The following is a 23,143-nucleotide window of genomic DNA, read 5'->3' on the forward strand; positions in this document are numbered from 1 at the left end:
AGGGAGAGTAGAAAAGTGACAGGAGGCAAGGCCACGTGTGAATAGAGGCTCCAAGACCCCAATGCAGCTTCCATTGTCCCACTGGGATGATTTTGACTACAAAATATAAATTTAAAGATAAAATTATTAAGAATTCCCAGATGACCACATTGTATCGAACCCTAAGCATGGGTCCAGTGTGATTGCCCTGGTCACACGTCCATGGATCTGGCCCTCCCTGAGGCAGAAGCAGTTACACAGTCTCTCTGTCCAGGCCCTAGCTCTGACTTAATCGGCCTCATCTGTTTCCACCATCTATGAGCTAGTTTGGTTGCTTTCGGGTCCCTGTGCTGATGTGATCTTTGCAGAGAACCCCAGTCTCTTCTGTCTGTCATTGCTCTGTACATAATTGCCCTCAACTACATACATATTGCTCTTGATGTAGAAATTTGTGTTTCTAATTGTTAAGTCACAAATTCCTGCAGGACACCAAGTAGAAGGTACAGTACTCCTCTGAAACCCCATTCAAATGCTAATGTTCCATTTTAGTTACTCCGGTGCAGGAAGGTAGGGTCTGAGAGACCTCTATGACTTAAGTCAGGTCCAGACTGAGAGTAGCTTGGAAAAGATAGCCCCATGACTCAAATATCCTCTCCTCTGTGAGGCTCTTATCTCTGACTATAAAAGACACCACCAAGAAGGACCAAACTGCCACTTATTGATTAAACTGGGCATGTGTATTTAAATAGCTCTATGAGTTATAATGAACTATGAGTGTAAGAAGCCTGGTCTGAGATGTTAGAGACTTCTGTCTTGACCACCTCTTCACTGAAACACAGGGTCTAAAATGCCATGTTATTTATTAGTTTAAGTATGACCTTGGACAAGTCGCTTCATATTTCTCTCATTCTCCATTAGTCAAAAATCTAAAGGTTGAAATTAAGGTCTCTAAGCACCTAACGAGTTTCAAATATGTTCCATTACATGAGAGAAAATAGAAAACGTGGAGGAAAGGTAACAAAAAAGTCTCTTTTCAAACAAACCTGAAAAGTATCTTTAATTATCTTTTTTTTAGTTCTAGTCTGTCATGGATTACCTGATGTGTCCATTCAGTTATTCTGGGAGGCAGATGCTGGGATGTTGTTAGGAGTGCAAGAAGTCCGCTGGGGCAGGGAGGGGATAAAGAGTGGGAAGTGCCTGTAAAAGACAAAGAGAAGGAAACGGGTAAGTAGGAAAAGCTTTCAGACAGGACACAGATCCAAAACTCATGAAAAGGAAAAGATGGGGAGAGCAGAAATGGGCAGAGAAAGCCTCAGTGCTGCAAACCCGAAAATGCCTCAGGTAACCTGATGGGAGCTCCAGAGCAAAGATGGTCCATTAAGGAAGTATTGGCCAGAGTACAAAGGAACAATGGACAGACTGGCCAGATTAAGCCCTTGAGGTGGTTTCTGTGGTGCTATGGCTGGAGGTGGTCATCTAAATGCATTCTTTGTAATGAGGACCATGTGAAAGGCATATTATTTCCTGAAGGGAGATCCACAGTATACAAGCCCCTTGACTGCCCCATGTTAATTATAAAAGCAACATGCAGGTGTTAGGAAACCATTTGTTTTTAACAGACCTTAATTTATTTTATCACGGACTTATGTTCCTGGGGTTCTGTTCTAGTATTTTAAAAGTGAGAGGACAGTTAAGCGTCATTAATAAGTATTATATAATTAATGATAATTAAAATAAAATTTTAAAAAGTTATAGAGAATTTTGTAGATGGAAGGAACCTCAAATTATGTAGCCCAACCCTTTCATTTGACACAGAGAAAACAGAGGCCCCAACAAGCTAAGTGCCCAATATCACCACTGGCTGGTGAGCTCCAAGGCAAGGAATGGAGCTGACACCTTCTCATTCTCAAACCAGGCCTCTGTTAAAGGAGTTAAACAAGACAACAAAAGAGAAATTTTATTTCACCAACAGTTCAGACTTTAAAATACATATATTTAGAATTGGGAACAACTGTTCTCTCTAGTTCAAGCAGACACTTTAAAGCAGTCTGCTAAAAGTTTTTAACAGAATTCAGCACCACCAAAGCCATATGGGGTATATCATATTATTTGGTCTCCAACAAGTAAGAAGACGACACATTGATGACAATTGGTTTAGATTTTATTTAACACATTTTACCTTTATGGATTTGAATCCATAGCAACCTGGAATATGTACACATGCTCCTCCAAAAATTTTAGCTTCTTGTTCCTTTCACTACATGATTCCAAGTCTTCTGTTATCTTTCTTTGCTTTCTGCTATTGATAGTCAACATGGCTATCTGATTTAATTTAACATTTATAACTAAAACAAACATTCTGTTTCCATGAAGCAGAGATTTGGAACAATGAAAATTGAGAAGTCATCTCTCTTTCTCCTTAGATGAATGTGAATAGGATGAGGTAAGTCAAAAATGAACTTCACGGAGCTGAATAAAAGAAAGTGAATTAACCCATCCTTTCCCTGCAAACCAGAGAATGGGCCAAATGAGTAAGTCTCAACAAAATATTTATTTAGAAAAATGTACAGATTATTAGATGCTCTCAGTATGACTCTTATTTTGAGATCATCATAATACCAAATACTCTTCACTCATGAGTCCACTCCAATTTATAATACTTATAATACAGAAAATGATAATCTATAATCATATCATTGTCAGGTAAAAAAATATTAGGGCAACTGTTATTAGCTTGAAAGACACTGATGTCTTTCTAAAAATACCTAAAAATGTTTTGTTGTTTCAAGGACTAGAAAAAGTATATATTACTAAGCTAAGTGACCCTCAGGTAAAGAGCCCTGAGGGGTTACAGCATTGATATGGCATTTTCAATTATGTAAAATGCAACCTTGTGTGTCAGAAAACAACTGGCTGATGGAGTTCTTCCTATTGGCTCACCGCTATACTGGGTGCTGTCTCTAGGTAGAAAGGAAGACAGCAAATTTCTTCTATCAAAGCACTTAGAGTTAAACTGGAAATACAGACCATACAGGAGAAAGATGAAGGGTTAGTATATCCTGCTTCATCTTGGCTCTGGTCTCTACTTAGAGCTGTTTCACCACTTAGATGTGGCTCAATAGAGTTTTGTTGATGCTGGCAGATAGAAGTCTCCATCATATGTTATGCTGAATCCTAATAGAAACACCTGGAGCACAAAAGTAAAAGCAGATTAACTATTAACTCACCCTTACCTCACTTCTAACCGGTTAACACATAGGTCCTGGTATTGTTCTCTCAGACAGTTCCTATACCCTCTGAAACTAAGAATTTCTAAACAAATGCCTAGGTGGGGGCAGAGTACCCAGACAGAGTGTTTCAAAAGCTCAAAATAGAAAAGGCACAGGAAAATAAATTGGTTGGACTACTTAGTAGTAAATGCTTCATTTTCTTGTTGTGTTTACCCTTCTGACCCAACAGAACAGTAATGTATATCCTCTCACTGCATTCTTAATAAGGTTATTTACACTGCATATTCAATGAGTTTGTGCCCTATGCAATAAATCCTCAGTTCTAAAATGTGTGTGAGGGTGCAGACACTGCTATTGGAGGAATTAACCTTGTAAATGAGGAGCACCCTCACTGAAGCCCTGGATTTTGATTATTCAAGAGTGACACAGGAATACAGGCAGTTTTCTGCAGAATTATAATGATCAGCCTTGCAAATAGCCACTGACTATGAATAAGTAACAATATCTTGACAACAGTGAAGAATTCTGACTTGATTTAAAAAATATCCTTGTGTTTGTAATTTTCAATGCCAATAGAGGAAAGAAATACTGTGACTATCTCTTATACGTAGAATTAAGCGCTTATTCATCAGTAGTGGTCTGAACAGGTGGGGCTGAGGAAAGCCAGGAGGAAACACAGGCAGAGTAGAAACATTTTAAGCTACATTGTTTGCTGCTTACAGCCACCAGTATGCCCCAGAGATCCTATGTTCCATTCTCCACTCAACCATACTGATGCAACTTCAACAACCACAGCTAAAACATACCAGAATAAACTAAAATTTTATCAATTGCCTGATTTACTAATAGGTTTTAGAAATATAAGGATATGATGAAGCCACTAATTTACATCAAACAAATTACCAGGGATCAAAGAAAAGTCAAATATTTTCTCTCTTAGGTAAAAATTACTGAGGTAACCCATTTGACTTTAATTCAACCAGTTTTCTAACAAAGGAAAAAAAGTAAGAATTAACATTGGACTTGAAGATTTTTCCTCAGCTTTGCCTTCCTTCAATTCATGACAGCTATCTCCTCTTCTTTGTACCTTGAAGAGGCATAGGAGAGGATATTTTAGAGTAAATAATTAAGAAGAATATTAAAGCCTGAACATTAAGGAGTAGATGGAGGGAGAAATTCCTCTCTTCTATATGAATAGTACAGAATTTATACCTTTCACAGTAATAAATATAAATCCCACTGCTGAGTACGGTATAGGTGAGGTTACAGGGGTATACTTATTTGTAAAAAAGTGTACAGCCAAGATTTGTGCATTTCGATGTCTTTACAGCTCACAAAAAGACAGGTTAATAATAATGATGATGATGATAACAATAATAATAATAATTGAGTAGGGGTTCAGAGTCACTGGGAACAAAGATAAAAAAATAAGAATGGTTGAATATTGATAATATTTTAAGCTCAGTGATGACATACAGGGGTTCACTATCCTATTCTATTTATTTTGTACATGTTTGAAATTCCCCATAATAAAAGGTTAAAAAAATAATAATTATTTTAATTTTATCACCAACCCACAGCCACAACTTTTATCAATATGAGGATCATTTTAAATCCACTCATTGTTTGACCTTTAACAATGCAAGCTGAAGACATCACCTTCACACAACCCAACCTGAAGAAAATAACTTGACATCTTTTCATTTTTGGGTCTTTGCTCGAGTGAAGATGAGGCATTAAAGAAGTTTCCACATAATCAACAAATAATATTCTATTGTCTCAGAAAGTCAGGGACACCACATGAACAACCCTGCACTTTTAGGGTTTTTTTTTTTTTTTTTTTTTGGTCTGCAGTGCTGTATGCATTTCTTTGCACCTTAATTGACTGAGAACAAGCATTTGTAAAGATTTTAAAATTAAGGTCACTAGAAAGCATTTATGAAAATATTGTGGGCCAAGAAATGCCACAGTATATCAAGGCTTTAAAAAAATTACATATAATACTTTTTTACTTTTAAAAAGGATTGTCAGTTAGGAGCTGTTAAAAGAAGCAATCAGATCTCTAGGGGAAAAAAATGCCTTTGCCTACAAACACATTCATTATAGGGATAACCTTAGTTTTTTCAGCTTGACTTTAGTTAAAATTGTTTTCAAAACATCTAAACTTTGAAAACAAGAATGAGGTGAAAAGGTTTGTGTAGCCTAAATTACCTAATTACTTTTTATCTCTCCTTCATTTTTTTTTATCTCCCCTTTACTGCAGTTGTGTGTCTAATATTTGAGTAGCAACCGTGTGAGCACTCAAATAACCCAACCACTCATAAAGGAGGTTTCCATGTCAAGTCTACTTAGCATTCTACTCAGTAGTTTCCTTTTCATAACAAAGAGCAGTAAGCCAATAATTATCATGTCAAAAGGCCAAACATAACAAACTAAAATTTAGGCAAAATTAGTTGGTTTGGGTCCTGTCATGACTCTTGATACCTAAGTGCCCAATCCCTCATTTCAAAGACCACTAGACACAGTTAATGCTCTCTTTCTAGGAACAGGCCAAGAGTAGTATCTAGCCTTTTAAAGCATCTTGTGAAGACAACCTGTCAATCAAAACATTCAGAAGAGATCAGAACAAAAGCTGTCAATCAAACATTCAGAAGAGATCAGAACAAAAGCTTCCTTGCATTATATGCACATCATATACAACTGTTAAGACACTTAGCTTTGCAGTAGTAGTAGCAGATTGTACAAGCCTGACAAATGTCACAATGCCAGGACGTGAAAATATCAATAATGACTGCGTCTAAAAATTTAATTTAAGTAGGCTTTCGATATATATATCTAGATATAGATATAGTATAGATATCATATCTATCTATCTATCGATCTATTGATAGATAAGATAGATGATAGATAGATGATAGGTGATAAATAGATGATTGATAGATAGATAGATAGATAGATAGATAGATAGATGATAGATAGAGATGATAGATGATAGATTGTTAATAGATATAGATAGATGATAGATTAGATAGATAGATAGATAGATGATAGATAGATAGGCGAGAGAGAGAGAGAGAGAGAGAGAGAGAGATCACTCTAAAGCTCATTATACAGGGAGCACAGTATATGACATGCAGACTGACCATATAACCCCAACTTTCTCTCACTGGTAACTTTTTGATGCTTTTTCCTCCAGGGCTGTAGTTTGCTTTCTCCTTAGAGTCAGTTTAACAATTAGTTATAATGGAAATTTTGCCCTAAAAATGTGTAGTCATGGGTTTGGTTGGTTAGAAAATGGCTAATGAAGCCAAGGTCACAGGCTCATATTGCTATGAAAGTCATATGAAAAAAAAAATGTTCTACACCTGAGATAAGCTCCTGCTCAGGGTCAGCAGCCTCCAACTAGAATATCATAGGCCAAAGGGACACTAGATCAAACAATAGTGAGAAGTCCATGTCCTATTAGCTGTAGTGGGCAGTCAGTAGCATGATCATTCTTATTTTTCATATCGGAATGTGGTAGTTGCTGAATTAGATTTGGAAATAAGAAAAAGGGTGCAGGAACATCTCTGCCTTTGAGCACCACACAACCTAAGAGAGGGAAGAAAGACGTATAAAAGAAATAAATAATAAATGCAAAAGTATAGCATGATTGTAAAATCAAGTAAATAGTGCAGCTAGTAAGTGTGGAAGGCATGAAGTTAAGGGAAAGATAGCATTTTTTGGTGTAGTTAGGGGAAACTTCTGGAGGAGGTGACCTTGGTGCTAGTCCTTCTGAGCATGGTGAAGGCAGGAGGTGAATATTCAGTAAAGGCTCACCACCATAAAGAAGCATCAAGACAAAAATACTGCCCAGGCTTTCTGGTGTATAAATCAAGAGGTCAATTCTTGTTTTTATTTCAGTACCACTAAGCCTGTGGCTCATCTTTTAGTTCACATTGGAATGCATGGGGCTATATTCAGTAAAAATTCACACCTAAAGCCCTGCTGAGAAAAGTGTATATGAAGGAAAATTATTAAAGACATCTACTCCTAAAGGTTTCCTAATCTCTATCTTTGGATAAAATTAGAGCTTCATGAAGCTACATTTTATGACAACTTAGTTTACCCTCTAAAATGTCCTTCACTGAATTATGCTTTAAAATTAAGCCCTGTGAGTAAAACAGTGGTTACCAAGGGCTGAAGACTAGGTAAAATTTGGAGATGTTAATCAAAGGAACAAGCTTTCGCTTATGAGATAAATAAATTCTGGAGATCTAAGGTACAGCATGGTGACTACAATTAATACAATATAACAACCTATTGTACACTTGAAATTTGCTAAGAAAATAAATCTTAAGCATTCAAACCAAAACAACAACAACAACAAAAAACTATGTGAGGCTATGTGAGGTGATGGAGTAATGGCTGTTAATTAACTTGATCGAGGTAATTATTTCACAGTGTATACATATATTGAACCATCAGGTAGTACACTTTATATATAGTTTTTATTTATTAACTTTATCTTAATAAAGCTGGAAAAAATTAAATTAAACTCTCTGGCTTGGCAAAATCTATCAAAAATAATCATTTCATACCATTTGTTGCAGTTGTTTCAATCCAGGCTAATATTTCTATAAATATATATAATATTAAATATTCTATAATATTTCTATATATATGTAATCATTCATATTGCAGTGTTGTTGTTTTGAGTAGTTTTTTGTAATTGTAAAACACTAGGCAGAATTTAAATACCTATTGGCAGAAGACAGGTTAACTGAATTAAATTGCATCCACATAATAAATACAATACAGCCATTAAAAAAAAAAAGACAGTGTATGTCTACATAATACTTACCTGGAACTAGCAAACTAGGAGCTGATACCTGAATAATGAAAAGAAGCTATTCACATGAAGATCTACGGTTAGAACATGCCAGGGTTAGGTGACAAAGAAAGCAAAACATCCTGGGCCGGATGTACTATTCTAAAAAGGCCACCAATGACTGGAGTGAGATAGATGAGGAAGGGGAGGAGATGAAGACTGAGATCTGTGCATGAAACAGATCACATACAGCCCTGATGGTCATGGTAGAGAGTGATACTGTATCCTGATTATAGAATATTTTCAGCACATGCCATAGTTTATGTTTTAAAATAATCACTCTACCTTCTGTATGGAACTTGGATTATATAGGGATAATAGTGGAGTGGGGTGGCCATTGAAGCAGTTCATGCAAGAGGCTTGGAGAGGTAGTAGTGCAAATGTAGCATAGTAAATGATTTGGGAAACATTCTAGAGTTGAAATGCTTGTTTCTTCTTCCTTTCATAGTTCTCGTTTTCTTTTATTTCTAATACAATGGTGCCTTTATACTCCTGAATTTTATTGTCCCAACTTGGATACTTTTTCAAAGCAGTGGGGCATAAATATAAAGTTTTAAGTAATGTGCATGTGTGTGTGCATGTGCACCTGTGTGTGTAAAGATAAGAGCTAAGTAGCAACAGAATGAATATGCATATGGAAGGAGCAAAAGCCAGTAATCCAACAGACCTGCCTTTGAACTTATATTTTTAAAAATTCTATTTTCTTTATATTTAAATAGCTATGCTCATGGTGGTATGAAGACTGTGTTAATATTAAAAGTGCACAGTACAATGTCTAGCACATTGAAGTTGTTCAGCAATTGCTTGGAATTAAAATGAGGAGGACCTTGGATATCATACTATTGGGAAGATCTGGGAATTTGTGAGCAGGGGTCTAGGGTGCCAAGCAGTGGTTTAGAAAGGTAATATGAAGGTAGTTCTAGCAGGTAGTATAGAAAAGGGAAAGGACAGTTAGGAGATTATTACATCCTTCTCAACATCTATATTAGAAAGGGAAAGAAGAGAACTCATTATCACCACTGACAAAGAAGAGAATGACTCACCTCAGGTCAAACAACAAACCAGGGACAGGAAGGAGACCAGGCTGGAAAAATCACGCTTCTTTGTCTAAGTACACTAATTCTCTAGACCTCTGTTACCTACATTATTCAAATACTGTATGTGAATCTGTCTATTCATATGATCTTTGTTAAATATTAAAGTTCTCTACAACCCACTAAATAAATAGTATACCAAAGGCCAGAGAAAAGTAAAAATTACAGTTTATCCTAAGTTCTAAAATGTTTTCCCTTTCTTGAGTTTTGTCTCTAATTTTCATTTTTTAGCATCAAACTACTCCTTGCTTTACTAAATTTACAGATCTATAGGTGTCTTGTCATGTGTGTGTGTGTGTGTGTGTGTGTGTGTGTGTGTGTGCGCACGCGTTCATATACACATTTACATTGAAGGTGTCACCATTAACTCAACTTTGCAAAAAATGGTTCTAAAAAGAAACTATTATTTAGTTTACCACATCTTGAGAACAAGTAAAGGTTTTTACGAATACCTGATAGGAAGTACTGCAATCAGTACATATGAGACTTTAAAAGCTGTAGTGATTAGCGAAGGAAACGGCCTACACTATGAAAACAAAAGGCAAAGTCATACAAGATTCTTTAATAAACAATTGTTAAAATTTTGTTGAGCTCCAGTGCATATTTAGACCAGGGAAATGTGAAGTAGTATTCAGAACAGGTAAGTAGTAGATAATGTCATCATGTAGATTCACCCAGCAGTAAGGAGTAGTAACTCCCATGAGCTCCCTGCATTTATGCTGCCCCAGACCTAGAGATGTACCTTTTGGGACAGAATAAAAGGAACCTACATAATAAAGCCCAAATAGTTCTGTTTTTCAAAATTTAAGACTTTAATTTGTAAAATACTCCATCAGAGTTCTTCTACTTGTTTTCAAGTTATACTTGAGGAAGGTACCAAGGTTATTTTTTGAGTATCAGAGCAAGACTAATTGACACATTGATTGGGAAGTCTCTTGTCAACCTTCCTTCTTCAAGTAACCTTCACTTTCAAAGGAGGGGCTTTACTTAGTCTATCCAATGAAGATCTGCCATTAGTGATTATATTAAGTAAGAAGTAAGAGGAAAGAGATAATGGGGAGGAAAAGAGGACCTTCCCTCATAATTTGCCATTGATTCCCACTGACAAAAAGTCTTTTCTTAACCAAATTTTAGTTGGGCTTCTCTGAGCTTTCTTCTTAACTAGGTCTTGACCTTGGCTTTCCATGTTCATCCCTGCTGAACCCAGTTTTATCAAAAACTGCTAAGTCACCTCTGCATCTTCAATATCTGATCACTGATAATATCTGATCAAATTCATCATCCCCCACTTTGATATCTGATCATCTTGCCTTCAGCAACAATCTTATTAAGTTGGTTTAGCAAGAATCTTCCTAACCTTGATATCTCCTGTTAGTAATTTTACACCTACTGACCCCCTACCTGGCAATAAATTCACACTTGTCCTTGTTGTATTAGAAATTGAGGTCAGTTTAATACTGAAGTCTCTTTCCCCTGTTGTGATAATATGAAGTAAACTATCTTTACCACCTTTAACTAGTATTCAGCTCTGTTTTTCTTTAACTCTAGATAGAAGCTCTCCCTATTATACAGCATCCTTACATTTCTTGCAACGCCATTAATTTTCCTGATGATAGTAAAACTAGCACTGAGCATACACTAAGCCAATGGCCAAGAAAAGTTTTCCAACTCTAATTGAATTAAAGAATATGAAAAATACACTGTGAGAAGTGGTAGAAATAGTTGGAAAGAAAGTAACATACATTTCATCCTTATTTTCTTCCTCTTCTCCTCTTTCTCATTAAATATATTTTTTATGTGCCTGCCATTGTTGCTAAACATTTTACCTGTATTATTTTATTTTACTTAATCCTCACTACAAACCTCTGAGATTTGAACTAAGTGATCTGTTTTAAAAATGAGGCCACTGAATCTTAGTAAGTGAAGGGGGCCAAGACTCTAGTCACTTGAATCTAGAGCGCTTTCATAGCCACTCTGCTTAGAAAAGTTGTCAGATGGAGAAGTGGAGTCCACACAGAGGCTGGAAATAGAACACCATGGTAATGAATTACCAAAAAGTTTAGTATAGGTTGTGGGTATAGGAAAGGGGGAAGAGGTAAAGCCAGGCTTTAGAGAGAGCCAGCACTACCTCATCTGAATGCTGCCTCTGCTACCCCTGTGATATTAGGGAAGTTATTTATCTTCTCTTGGCCTCTGTTTCCTCATCAAGGCTGTGTTGTATTAGCTATTGTTCATATCATTACCATATTTTCTAGATCCCAAAAGGGAAAGTCTTTTCAGTTTGATGTCTCTAAAAATCCATATGTGTCATATAATCAACATAAAATATTTTCAGCTGAAAGGCAGGGGAGTAAGATGCAACCCAGTTTTTTTGTCCTGAGTAGAGGAAACTAGTCTGCCCAAAGGTGTTTGCTCATTAACTCATTTGAATTCCTTGCATTGGTATCATCATGTGCAACTTAATTTTCACTGAAATATAGATCTCTAATTGTCACTTAAATATCTTCAAAAAGGATTACACGATGAGGGCTGTGAGGCAGCTTGAGTATGCAGAAGACTCTGTCACATCCAGGTAATACAATTAGAGACAAAAGACATTCCCAGTGTTTCAGAATAAATCGTAAGACTTTTAAAGGTAGTGAAGCATATCATGGCTGATTCATGCATTGTGACTATCACTGGGGCACCAACATCTGCCTAACAAGTGCTTCTACTAGGTTTTCAGGGAAAGCTATTAAACTTCCCACAATGCGTAATTCAATTTTAAAAAATGGAACTAACAAGAAGCAAATGCAAACAAAACACCTTGAAACAACAATGCCTATATCTAAGGAAATTGTGAGCATGGTTTATGAAAAGCAACATGTCAAAATCAAACTATACAATTTCTAATAGCTTAAAGAAAATCAGAATCATTACATTCTGACTATAGGGAAAATGGGCTCCAAGTTTGATTGTCATATTTAAAAAAAGATTAAAATATGTAACAGCATTAAGATAAGCTATTGTTAACTCTTAGAACAAATGTATTTTGTATTTTGTACACACTTCCAAGTCTTATGAAATTAGTTTTGTGTCTTACGATAGATGTCATCTTCGAGACAAGGTAATATGATGTTATCATCATGAGTGTGTAGAGGTGTATTAACTTCCCTATTTCTGCTGTAACAAATTACCACCATATTAGTGGCTTAAAACAACATGAATTTGTTATCCTACCGTTCTGGAAATCAGAAGTACAAAATGGGTCTTACAGGCCTAAAATCAAAGTGTCGATAAGGCTGCCTCCACTCTAAAGGTTTCAGGGGAAAATCTATATCTTGCTTTTCCAGCTTCTGGAGGCTGTCTACATTCTTTAGCCCATGGCCACTTTCCATCTTCAAAGCCAGCGATCACATAACTCCAACCTCTACTTCCATCAGTATGTCTCCTCTGACTCTCCTTTCTCCCTCTAAGAAATCATGTGACTACACTTGGATATTCTCACTCAGATATTCTAGGATAATGTCCCCACCACAAGATCCTTAAATTAATCATATCTGCAAATATTTTTTTGCTATGTAAAGTAACAATAGTCATAGATTCTTGAAATTAAGACATGGACATCTTTGGGGATACATGATTTTGCCTACCATAGAAGTAAGTTGGAGGTAAATTGGGGAAGACTTCGTTTACCATATCAGGTGTTTGGACTTTTGATCATTAGTAGTAGAGTATCAATAAAGGTTGTCATCTACTTCCTGAAGCCTTGTTTCCAATTGAAGTCTTTGCCATCTATACTCTTATTTAAATTTATATTTTTTCAGTTTCTAATCTCACGACCCAGGTATTTATTTTTTTAACTGCTATGTTCTGTGTTTTCTCTTTTCCTTGTCCTTATGAAGAGTAGTCTTTTGAAAGGGAGACACTGCCCTCTTAAAAAGCTTTTCCCAAATGAAAATCTATCAGGTATGGACACACTACTACCCTCTATTCCCTTTCAAGTTGTACTTTGTAAAATTTAGAAATCTACGAATGTGGCAGAGACACTATGTTTAAGTAAGGCAGTCCCATGTTTAAATGAAAGGGTCAAACCACAGGTTCATGCTCAGAGGCATGGGTGACCACGTCCTGAGGACTGTGATCATGATTCTGGTGAATTTTACCAGTCTAACTTTAAAATCACTTGAGAGAGTTCTATGGAGACTGAATGTAACTCTTAACACTGTTAACAACATCAGTGATCAATGGACTTTTCTTTTTTTTTTTTTCATTTTCTTCAAAAATAAAGGAAGGAAATAAAAAACAAAAATCTATGTCAATGAAACTTTTAAAGTTTCCAACTTAAACATAAAAGCCAGGAAATGCAATTTAAGTATCTCAGGAGAACATTAGCTTGTTCATATTTCATGTGCTTCATTTTAAGGTATAACACTTAACAGTATAATTAGCAATCAGAAATATTTTATCTGTGCACTGTGGGTGTTTGATGTTATTATGAGATCCTTGATTTTTGCATTTCCTGACTTTTGTGTTTAAATGTATAACCTTAATGTTGCATTATTGTCATGTCTTACATTAGTTATTGATGGCTTGTAAATGAAATAGATGCCCGAGCAGGTCTTTCTACCTCCAACTTCCGTAGATAATTTCTGCAGACACACATTTTATGAACCAACATTACAGAAGCTCTATAAAAACCATAATGGAAAACAACACGATTCTCACTGAAATGTATGGGAGTTCTAAAAGGTTTTTCACTTTGTAACAATTATGTTGAATCTCTTTGAAAGGTTGTTATTTGTTATGCTTCTTTATGTCATCACATCAATTTTACCTTGCGCTGAAAACGTATTTCAAAAAATTAAAGCTCCACAGAAATTTCCAAGTTATCAAAGGCTTATGCACAGCCTTATGAGGCCCGCTTTATGTTGTTTTCTCTAAAAATTCACCAAGACCCTTGGTAAAGATCAGAGTGAGTCTGTACTTAAAGGTACACTAATTGTGGAAATCATTTCTTTGATATTCATGATTTTCCATTGACACATTTCATTGGCAAATGGTAGAGTGATAGTTTAAATACTAAACATATTTCTAATTAAAATTTTTAACAACTCAAAACTCTAGCTTTCAAACATAATAAGTAGTTTTATCAAAAAGAAAAAAAAAGATTCCACAGAATAGATGTGATGTGTGAGTATGAATCCACCCCCTTACACATGAGGAAAGAAAGATTTCTGTCACATCTACTTATCCTCAGACATCTCTCCATCCCACACCCACTAATTCAATAGAGAAGCATAAACAGGATTCAAGTCCCCAAACTTGTATTACTTTCCTTTCTAAGTCCAAATATTTTATACTGAAATAGTCTTATTCCTCATAGTACACTGAGTAAACTTTGGATGTCAGCAATGATCAAATCTGAAACTACATATATGATGAAAATATCTGTTCAATGTAAGAGCAACTATGAGAAAGTGACTTTTTCCTAAGATCTTATAATTTTACTGATATATTGAGCCCATGAAACAGTACAGTTGCTTAGCGCAATCCTGGACTGGTAGTTGACTTTAACATGGTGTCTTAATTTGTCAATTCAGCTATCTAAGAAATATATGCTAAAATTTTTTATGTTATATGTTCACACTTTCTAGTTTAATTTTGATCTTAGAAACCTTTAGTACCAATATATAATCACCATATATAGTACGAATGTATATAAATATCCTTCCTCTCAAATTCATACTACTTGAGCCTCAGATAACAATTTATAGATGTATAAGATGTATGTGTTTGAAGGTAGAGAAAAGAGAGTAGTATACCTATTTCCAGATCTCAAACAAATGTTTTCAGAAATTTCCTGCTCAATAATTTATGACTCTGAGGTATAAGCACCCTAAATAAATTTTCTTGAACTATGGTCTATTGTATCTTAATGGGGGAAATCAACACATTTGCATTAGTACTAAATAAAATGTAAAACAATTTTTGAAGTTTAAGTTAGTTATAGGAATACAGTTATGGTAAGTCCTTAGAGAAAGATTTCTGAGCATTCCTTTTGTTGTCAAGTTTTTCTTCCAGCTCAAAACTTGTAACACTAATTCACTCAAAAATATCTGAGAGAAGATGGATTGCTGTAGAACAGAGGTCAGCAAACTTTCTGTAATGGTTCAGATAGTAAATATTTTAGTCTTTGCAGGCCATATAAAACTCTGTTATATATTCTTTGTGTTTCCACTTATTTGCTTGTTTGTTTGGGGTTTTTCTTTTCAATAACATTTTTAAAATGTAGAAACCATTCCTAGCTCATAATTGAGCCTATTGATTATAGTTTGCCCACTCTGGAAAACACTACCAAATTTAATTCCTACAAAGTTAAGTATGATTCTTCAACATAGTGATCATTTGCTGCCTAACAAAGCAATCTCAAATTCAGAAGTACAATAGCAATCATTTATTTTGCTTACACATCTGCAGTGTATACTGAGCTCAGTGGGGGCAGCCACTGCTACAGCACAAGACTATGAGCTGGGAAGCTCAACTGGGACTGGTGGATATATTTCACAAAGGCTCACTCAGGTCTGGTGAGAAATTTCAGACTATTGGTTCTTTTCCAATGGGCTTCTCTATGGAGTTGCTTAGGTTTCCTCCAGCATGATAACTGTGCTGGAAGAGTGAGTGTTCCAAGAGAATTAAGCAGAGCTGTACCAGCTTGGTTTATCAAAGTCAAGATATTGGCAAACCAAAAGATAGACATGTGTTAGATAAATCCTTTCCTCTTCTGTTTCTAACATTTTTACTTAAGAGTCTAAGATATAGTAGGCTTACATATTTATTATTTGAGGTGCTTTTCAATTTCAGCAGCTTAAACCTACCTTTAAATTGCTTCACTTCACAACATTCCAATAATCTCTTATAGGTTGGGGTATTGATCTAGACACACGGCTATGAGTGACAAGTTAAGCAGTGTGTGGCAAGAAAAAGACAGGCTGTGGTGTGCACCACTGCCCATCTCAGCAACCAATTTAGAATACCACAACTTTATCAACTGTTTAGAGATCTATATCTGTGAAGACCCATAACAGCAAACCATGCGCTTCATGTTTGTTGAGCTTTGATTTGATTTTTTTTTTTTCCTGCTCGAGTTGGGAGCTAGCAGACAGGCTTAATGGAGACAGCTGCATCCTGTTAAATTGTGAGGGTAATGCATGCAACTTAAAACTTGTTGTTTTATATCTGAGCACACCAGATTTAACTGAATTGAAATTTTCATGACATGTTTTTATGGATTTTAAAACACATATGCTCTATTTCTCAGCAGATTGTGAGTACACATATGATTATAAATTGTGGTTACATGCTGTTATAATATTTCCTTTGATAATATGATAGTGCTAACAAATTTTTTAAATAGGAGCGACTTAAGGGTAGAAATCAGTTTGTGGGTAGAAGCTGGGAAACCATTTTGAAGCTACTTAGAACATAAAGCACCCTGTTCTTATATTGTGTGTTTATTGCTGGGTTTTAAAATTATCTTCATGGGAAAAGCACATGGTTTTAATATAGACTGTGTATTTATTTGGGATGGCTTGGGGAAGTCTCAAAGAGAGAATTGAGACCTAATTCCCGCCTTCAACAAGTCATGTCTTGGCACTGAAGGCAAGGCAAAATAATTTTCCTATTACTTTCCTAAGTTCTCACAGGGGTCCCTAAAATAAAAGCAGTTTAACAAGAGAAAAACAAACAAAAGTTTATTAACATGTATAAATCACACATACATGGGAGGTCCCCAGGGGAAAAATGAGTAACTCTTTGTGGTGGCTTAGAATTTAGGCTTAAATATCATCTTTAATAAGGGAAGGGAAAGGAGAATTTAGGTCTCTGAAGGGACAGTAAATAACTTTTAGGAAAAGTGAATGGGCTTTTAGAGGAATAAATGGAAGGCATGACAGTTTGTGACAGTTTGTCTGGGTGTGGTATCCACTTCTAGACTCCTCTCCTGTGATGAATCAATTCTTTCTAAATGATGTAATTCCCCCCTGGAGAGGTTGGATGACAACAGAGCTCTTGTCTTTTAGCAGATAAGGAGAATTCAGAGAAAGACTTTCTGCTTTTGCTGTTTTTCAGGTAACTTCAGCTCAAAATAATACCAGAGCAGAATATTTTGCGATGGCATATCCTGAACTCAAATAGTCATATTTTGGGCTAGCATATTCTGCCACCCTTTAGCATTAGCTCTAAAAACTAATAAACTTACCAATATAACAAGGAGCGTGTGACAAATTAAATATCCTTTTTGGCTTCATTTACAAGAAACCCTTCATAGGCTTTCCTCAAGTCCAAAATACATTTACATTTTTTCAATATCCAATATGTTATCAACCCTACCATTATCACATAATGTAAATAATTCTCAATGATTCTTTTTTCAATCAGCATCAGAAAACCATAATACTCAATATCTCATCTAAGAATATAATCGTTAACTTTATGTTGTATTATCTAAAGGCCTGGCAAGAGAAAGGATATTAAAAGTGATCATCTAAGAATATGCCATCCATCTGATTCTCAGGTTATAAATTAAACTTAGTCCTATCTTTGGATCAAAATAGAACCAGAAAGCTATATAAATGGCCACATTAACCTAGACCCATGCAGAATCACTTTCCCTGAGTTATATCTCAATATTCAGTCCTAAATTTATACCTAGGGTCCAATTGAGAAAGAAACATGACACATGCTGCCATGGTACTTTAAAATCAAGCTGGAATTACTGCCTTTTAGATTATTCAGAATCTTCTACACTAAATTTTTTTAAATAGGAAATATAATGTTTCTTTTTTGATGTTGCTTGAGGTTGCTTGGACATGATAAGGACATGTTTAACCTAGAACCTATATTCATTTAAGGTAAATTGAATGAGTATGATGCAAAGTAATAAGACCTAAAGCTTAATACCAAAAGATAATAAATTTTTTTTAGAGTTTAGTAGCTAAAAGGACCTCTAAGTCAAAATGACAGGCCAACTATATGTGTTTATCATTTTTACCTCTGGAAAATTCACTAAATTAATTTTAAAGGAATAAAACATAATAACTGAAACTAAGTAGTGGCAATCTCTCCTATACCAAAGTATACCAGCTCCATTTATATTTCTTAAGGACTAGCCCTCTTCATTTATTTAATTGCCTACCTGAGCCATATGGACATTTGAGTGTGTAGCCTCTGACAAGAAAGGAATCACAAAGAGGAGTTAGTGCAACAAAAATGATGCTATGGGGAAAAGAAGCAAATGTCTGGGGAGGTAAGCTTGAAAAGAGTTACAGCTGAGGATTTACACTGAGATTTCTAAATACCAAGACAAAGGTAACACTGGGGGGCAAAAGCAGAAACATTTACTAAAAGTCAAGCTCTCACCTTTCTTCATCATCAGCTGACACGAAGATGTTGCCAAAATTTAAAAGTCTTTTTTCTAAAGAATTTCCCAAATTCTGACTTTTAATAGTTGTAACAGTCACATATCTGCCCAATTGCTCTAAAGTAAACCTATCAAAAGTCCCAATTGTGCACTAAACTCTGATGTGCTTTATATTGTTTTATTTTTAAATATGAATTTGTAGCAAAGCAGAATGAAATTTGTAGCAACGTGAAAGAGAGAAATTAATGTTAACCAGAAAAATGTTATTACAGAGGAAAAGGACATATGTAAGAAGTAGAAGAGAATATTAAAATAATGTAAATAACACCATTAGAAATAAATTAGTATATATAGAAATAAAGATGACAGGTAGGTAGGAAGGTAGATAGGTAAGTAGGTAGACAGACAGACAAATAGACTGTGATGGGGGAAGAACCAATAATATCTCTTCTTTAAAAAAAAAGATAGCTTAAAAAGTTAATAAAATCATTGAGAAATGAAAGTTTTTTAATATTACAAAAAAAACTAGAAAAAGAAAACAGAAAATGACAGCAAATATAAAAGATACAGAAAGCATATCATATTAATGTATTACATAAGAAGTTCAACATCAGCATCTAACCAACTAGAATTCAGATGATCAAACTAGAGTAGATGGAGAAATAAAATATAACAGGAAAAATGAGTAAGAAATTCTCAGAACTGAAGGACACGATCTCAGGATTGAAACAGCAGACTAAGTGCTCAACATAATTAACGGGAAAATACCCACATCTAGATACTTCATTGTGAAAATGTGAAGTGCCAAAGATAAAAAATTTTAAAAAGCTTCAGTAGACATTAAAATTTACCTCAAATGAAGGAAAATACCCAATACGAGACATCATCAATACTAGATGATGTAAAATGATAGTAATGCCTTCAAAATATGAGAGAAAAATATTCTTAACCTAGAAGAAAGTTACAGAATTATAGCTAGTGATTGAGGATAGTGGCTTCTGAGAAAGGGGGTCAAAAAAAGAATTTCTAATGCAAACAAAATTTTTTTAAATGATAACAGGATATAAAAAGAAAACTGTGAGAAAATGGGAGCAGGGACTTTCAATGTACAAAAGCCTGACTGGCTTTTCAATTTACTATTATATAGTCAGAATAATGTGAAAATGTATATTAGCTGTCTAAATTTAAAACAACTACAGAAAAAATACATAAAACATATGTGCTATAAAATGGAATATGATTTCATCAAGCATGATTATGCAAAAAATAAAAATGACAGAAGTTGGAACATGTAGGAAAGTGTAAAAGACGGGCACATGTGCTAATATCCTTGTCTTATAAAGTGAAGAGTTAAGAGATACAGCTCATAGTTGATGTACAAGAAAAATGATGCAAATATATAAATTGAAATTAGAAAGAGTAGCTGGTAGAGGATTAAGAAAGAATAATGTAAATTAATGGAAGGATGGAGGAAATGTTAGGGAAGAATAATAGCTAAATCCTTACTATCATGGTGGAAAATAAATAGATGTCAAAAAATAATTCATTGAGAAATAACAGCATAGTCATATTATTCAGAAATGCTTAGATAACAACTAGGACAAACAGCTGAAAGAATTAAAAATGGATACTTCTAGAGAAGGAGATGGGTTGGAAAGTCTTATTTTTATTATAAATAATTCTGCATGACTTTTTAAACATTTCTTTGATAACTATAAAATATAAGATCAATTAAATACTTATAACTGCCAAAATGTAATAATAAAGGTACTAATATTTACTATATTAACCTCTTAAATATTATGGTTTCATTGTGTTTCTCATGCACCCTAAGTCTATATTTGGTACTATGAGACCTACGCACTATATTTTAGATATCATTTTTTCCAATTTATTTCTAAAATAGCTAGGAAGACAAAAACAACCTCTTAGTTTCTGAAACTGCTGATCAAAACTAAGTTTTCAATAGTAAAATTATCTTTACTCTAGAATTGTACAAATGACTTCAGAGAATACAAAAATAAATTCACCTACAATAAAAGAATGAAAAAACTTATAGGTGGATTTGTAGAGTTACAGAATGCAGAGTAACTCTTTGGTTAGTTCCTGAGAGAGACATCCTCATACCTGGTTACACAACAGAATTACCTGCATTTGAAAAAATTAGCCCCATTAAATTAACTCCATGGGGCCGGCCCACTGCCCAAACACTGCTATTTCAAAAATAGCATCAAGTGAATTTAAAATGACACTAAGGTTGAGAACCACTTTCCTATAAAAGAAGGGCTATTTTTGAGTGTTTCTATAAAGAATTTCTTCCTAGCATTTCTAGAGTAATCTGTACATTTCTCTGGAATCAGAGGAGAAAAATAGATTGAGAAATGGAGAAAAAGGAAAGACGTAGAATTCTTTTGCAAGAATTCAAATAAAACAATCAACACAGAGACACGACTGCGTTAAAGAATTCGACTAGTCAAGTAGAACTGGGAGCAGGAAAAGGTGGTGGGAGACTTTGACGCTGAGGTCACTATCTCTGGGAATTAAACAGAAGCAGGAAAACAGAAGTTTCCTGATCTAATCAGGCAGTATTGTTCATGGTAACTGCCATATTATAAGAGTGTGTTCACAGACTTGTTTGGTGCTACCACTGAGTCATACTTGCAAATAAATATTAATGAATTTACATGCATGTATGATGATATAAATTTAAATAAATCCTATGAGTAGTATCATAAATAACAAGTTTAGGAAACAAAATAAGTCCTTACATTGGCAATTTTGGTACATGATGCTATATAATGAGTGATGTTAACTTTGCTAGGATTCAGAATGTTTCATTACTCAAATATAATCCAGTATTTTTAACTGGTGTTTCCCAGTTGAATATGTACTATTGGTTATAGTTCTTTGTAAATACTGCTAAAATATTTCAATTGTATTTGTAATCATTTGTTTAGCTATCCATAAGAACTATGAAGAATGTTGGAAATACTTTAAGGATCATTTGTGATTTGTAGAATTCCCAAAATGTCCAAGAATTTCAGTTTCTCATCGGCAAATCCCAAAGATTAATATCTGTCGGAAATTTGGAAACATTACATCTTTATTTCATACTAAAAGACATTGCAGTACCCATTGGAAGTAAGTCCTTTAAAAATCAAAAGCTTCACACTTCTTAGGAGGACTTCTTGCCTGATGAGGACAATGGACTTTAGGAGGAAGTACGTATATGAGGGGTGGGGGTAGCGGGGCAGGTAGCATTGGCTTTGGATAGAGGAGGATACAACGGGACAATTGTAGGGACTGAAGGGAAAGGTCTACAAGGGTACAGTCACTAGTTACTAATCACTAATGAAGAAACTAAGGCAAGAAAATACTAATTTATCCTCCTGAATTCACAAATTAAAAAAAAACTTTATCCGCCATTTATTGTAGTAATTTTCCATTTAGTCAGCTTTCATTTTTCCATAATCCCTAACATAGGAAAACTTTTATTTCAAACTCGTGAGAGTATTCTAACAAGATCCCCTTTATTTGTTAAGAAAGAAGTAGCCAAACCTGTATTAGAGAAATATCTATCCATTCTTCGATGATGCTCCCTCTTCTCTGTTGAATTTGTAATTAACTTTTAATTAAAATCTTAATGAAATAAAGGTACTTAATATTTAATATCAGAAATGTTAGTACAGAAAAAGTTGGTGACTCTTATTTTATTTTCTCAAATAATGACAATAACAGAACCTACTGTGTTTATCATATCACCTTGTCCGTCCAGACAAGAACCTGAGAGCTAAGTACTACAGTTAGTTGCAGTAAAAACTAGACATTATTTAGCCTAATTATTTTATCCTCTTTTTTATTATTCATATTTGATAGTTTTGCTTCAAATGTTATATTTCTCTGTCTGATGGTAAGACACATCAGCAAAGTACTAAAGAGCAAAATAGAGCACACATTTATTGCAAGTATATGTTTCATGTAGTTTCTATACTTTATTTAATACAATTACCCTATGAGATTTGTATTATTATTTTTATTTTATAGGTAAGAAAACAGATTTAGATGGGTTTGATGAATTTGCAAAGGAAACTAAAGCTAATTATCTACAAGTCCAAAGCTGGAATTTAAGCCTAGATGTTTCTTAGTAAAAAATCTATATTCTCTCTATTGTACTATAACGCCATTTTTCTTTCCACAGGAACTGCAGTTACTATCAGAGAATTGAGGAAGGATGATTTACCTAGTTATGATTATGGTATTATTAAAGTAAATACACATTCTCTCTCTCTCTCTCTCTCTCTCTCTCTCTCTCTCTCTCTCTCTCTCTGTCTCTCGCCCGCGTTCCCTCCCTCCCTCCCTCCCTCCCTCCTTCCCTCCCTCCCTCCCTTTCTCCCTCACTCTCTCACTTTCTCTGATTTAGACATAAACTCCAAAATGGACATGAACAATGACAAGGTACAGCAAAAGCAAAACATTTACAAACTGATTCTGAGTTCCTGCTTAACTCCTGCTACAATGACATTTTTGTTCATTCTCAAATCAACCTAGGAAAGTTACGTAAATGAACATC

At 34.8% G+C, this 23,143-nt stretch overlaps 1 protein-coding gene across 1 annotated transcript in view; it reads right to left on the reverse strand.

Moving 5' to 3' along the window:
• ZPLD1 (zona pellucida like domain containing 1) overlaps positions 1 to 23,143 on the reverse strand; it is a 294,999-nt gene that overhangs the window by 70,761 nt on the left and 201,095 nt on the right. The window contains exon 6 of the mRNA XM_036219546.1: positions 1,076 to 1,176. Coding sequence (XP_036075439.1) covers positions 1,076 to 1,088 — 13 coding nt within the window. The 5' untranslated portion in view covers positions 1,089 to 1,176. The remainder of the gene's footprint in view (positions 1 to 1,075; positions 1,177 to 23,143) is intronic.

Source organism: Rousettus aegyptiacus, unplaced genomic scaffold (assembly GCF_014176215.1).
Source record: "Rousettus aegyptiacus isolate mRouAeg1 unplaced genomic scaffold, mRouAeg1.p scaffold_m13_p_4, whole genome shotgun sequence".
Taxonomy (NCBI): Eukaryota; Metazoa; Chordata; class Mammalia; order Chiroptera; family Pteropodidae; genus Rousettus; species Rousettus aegyptiacus.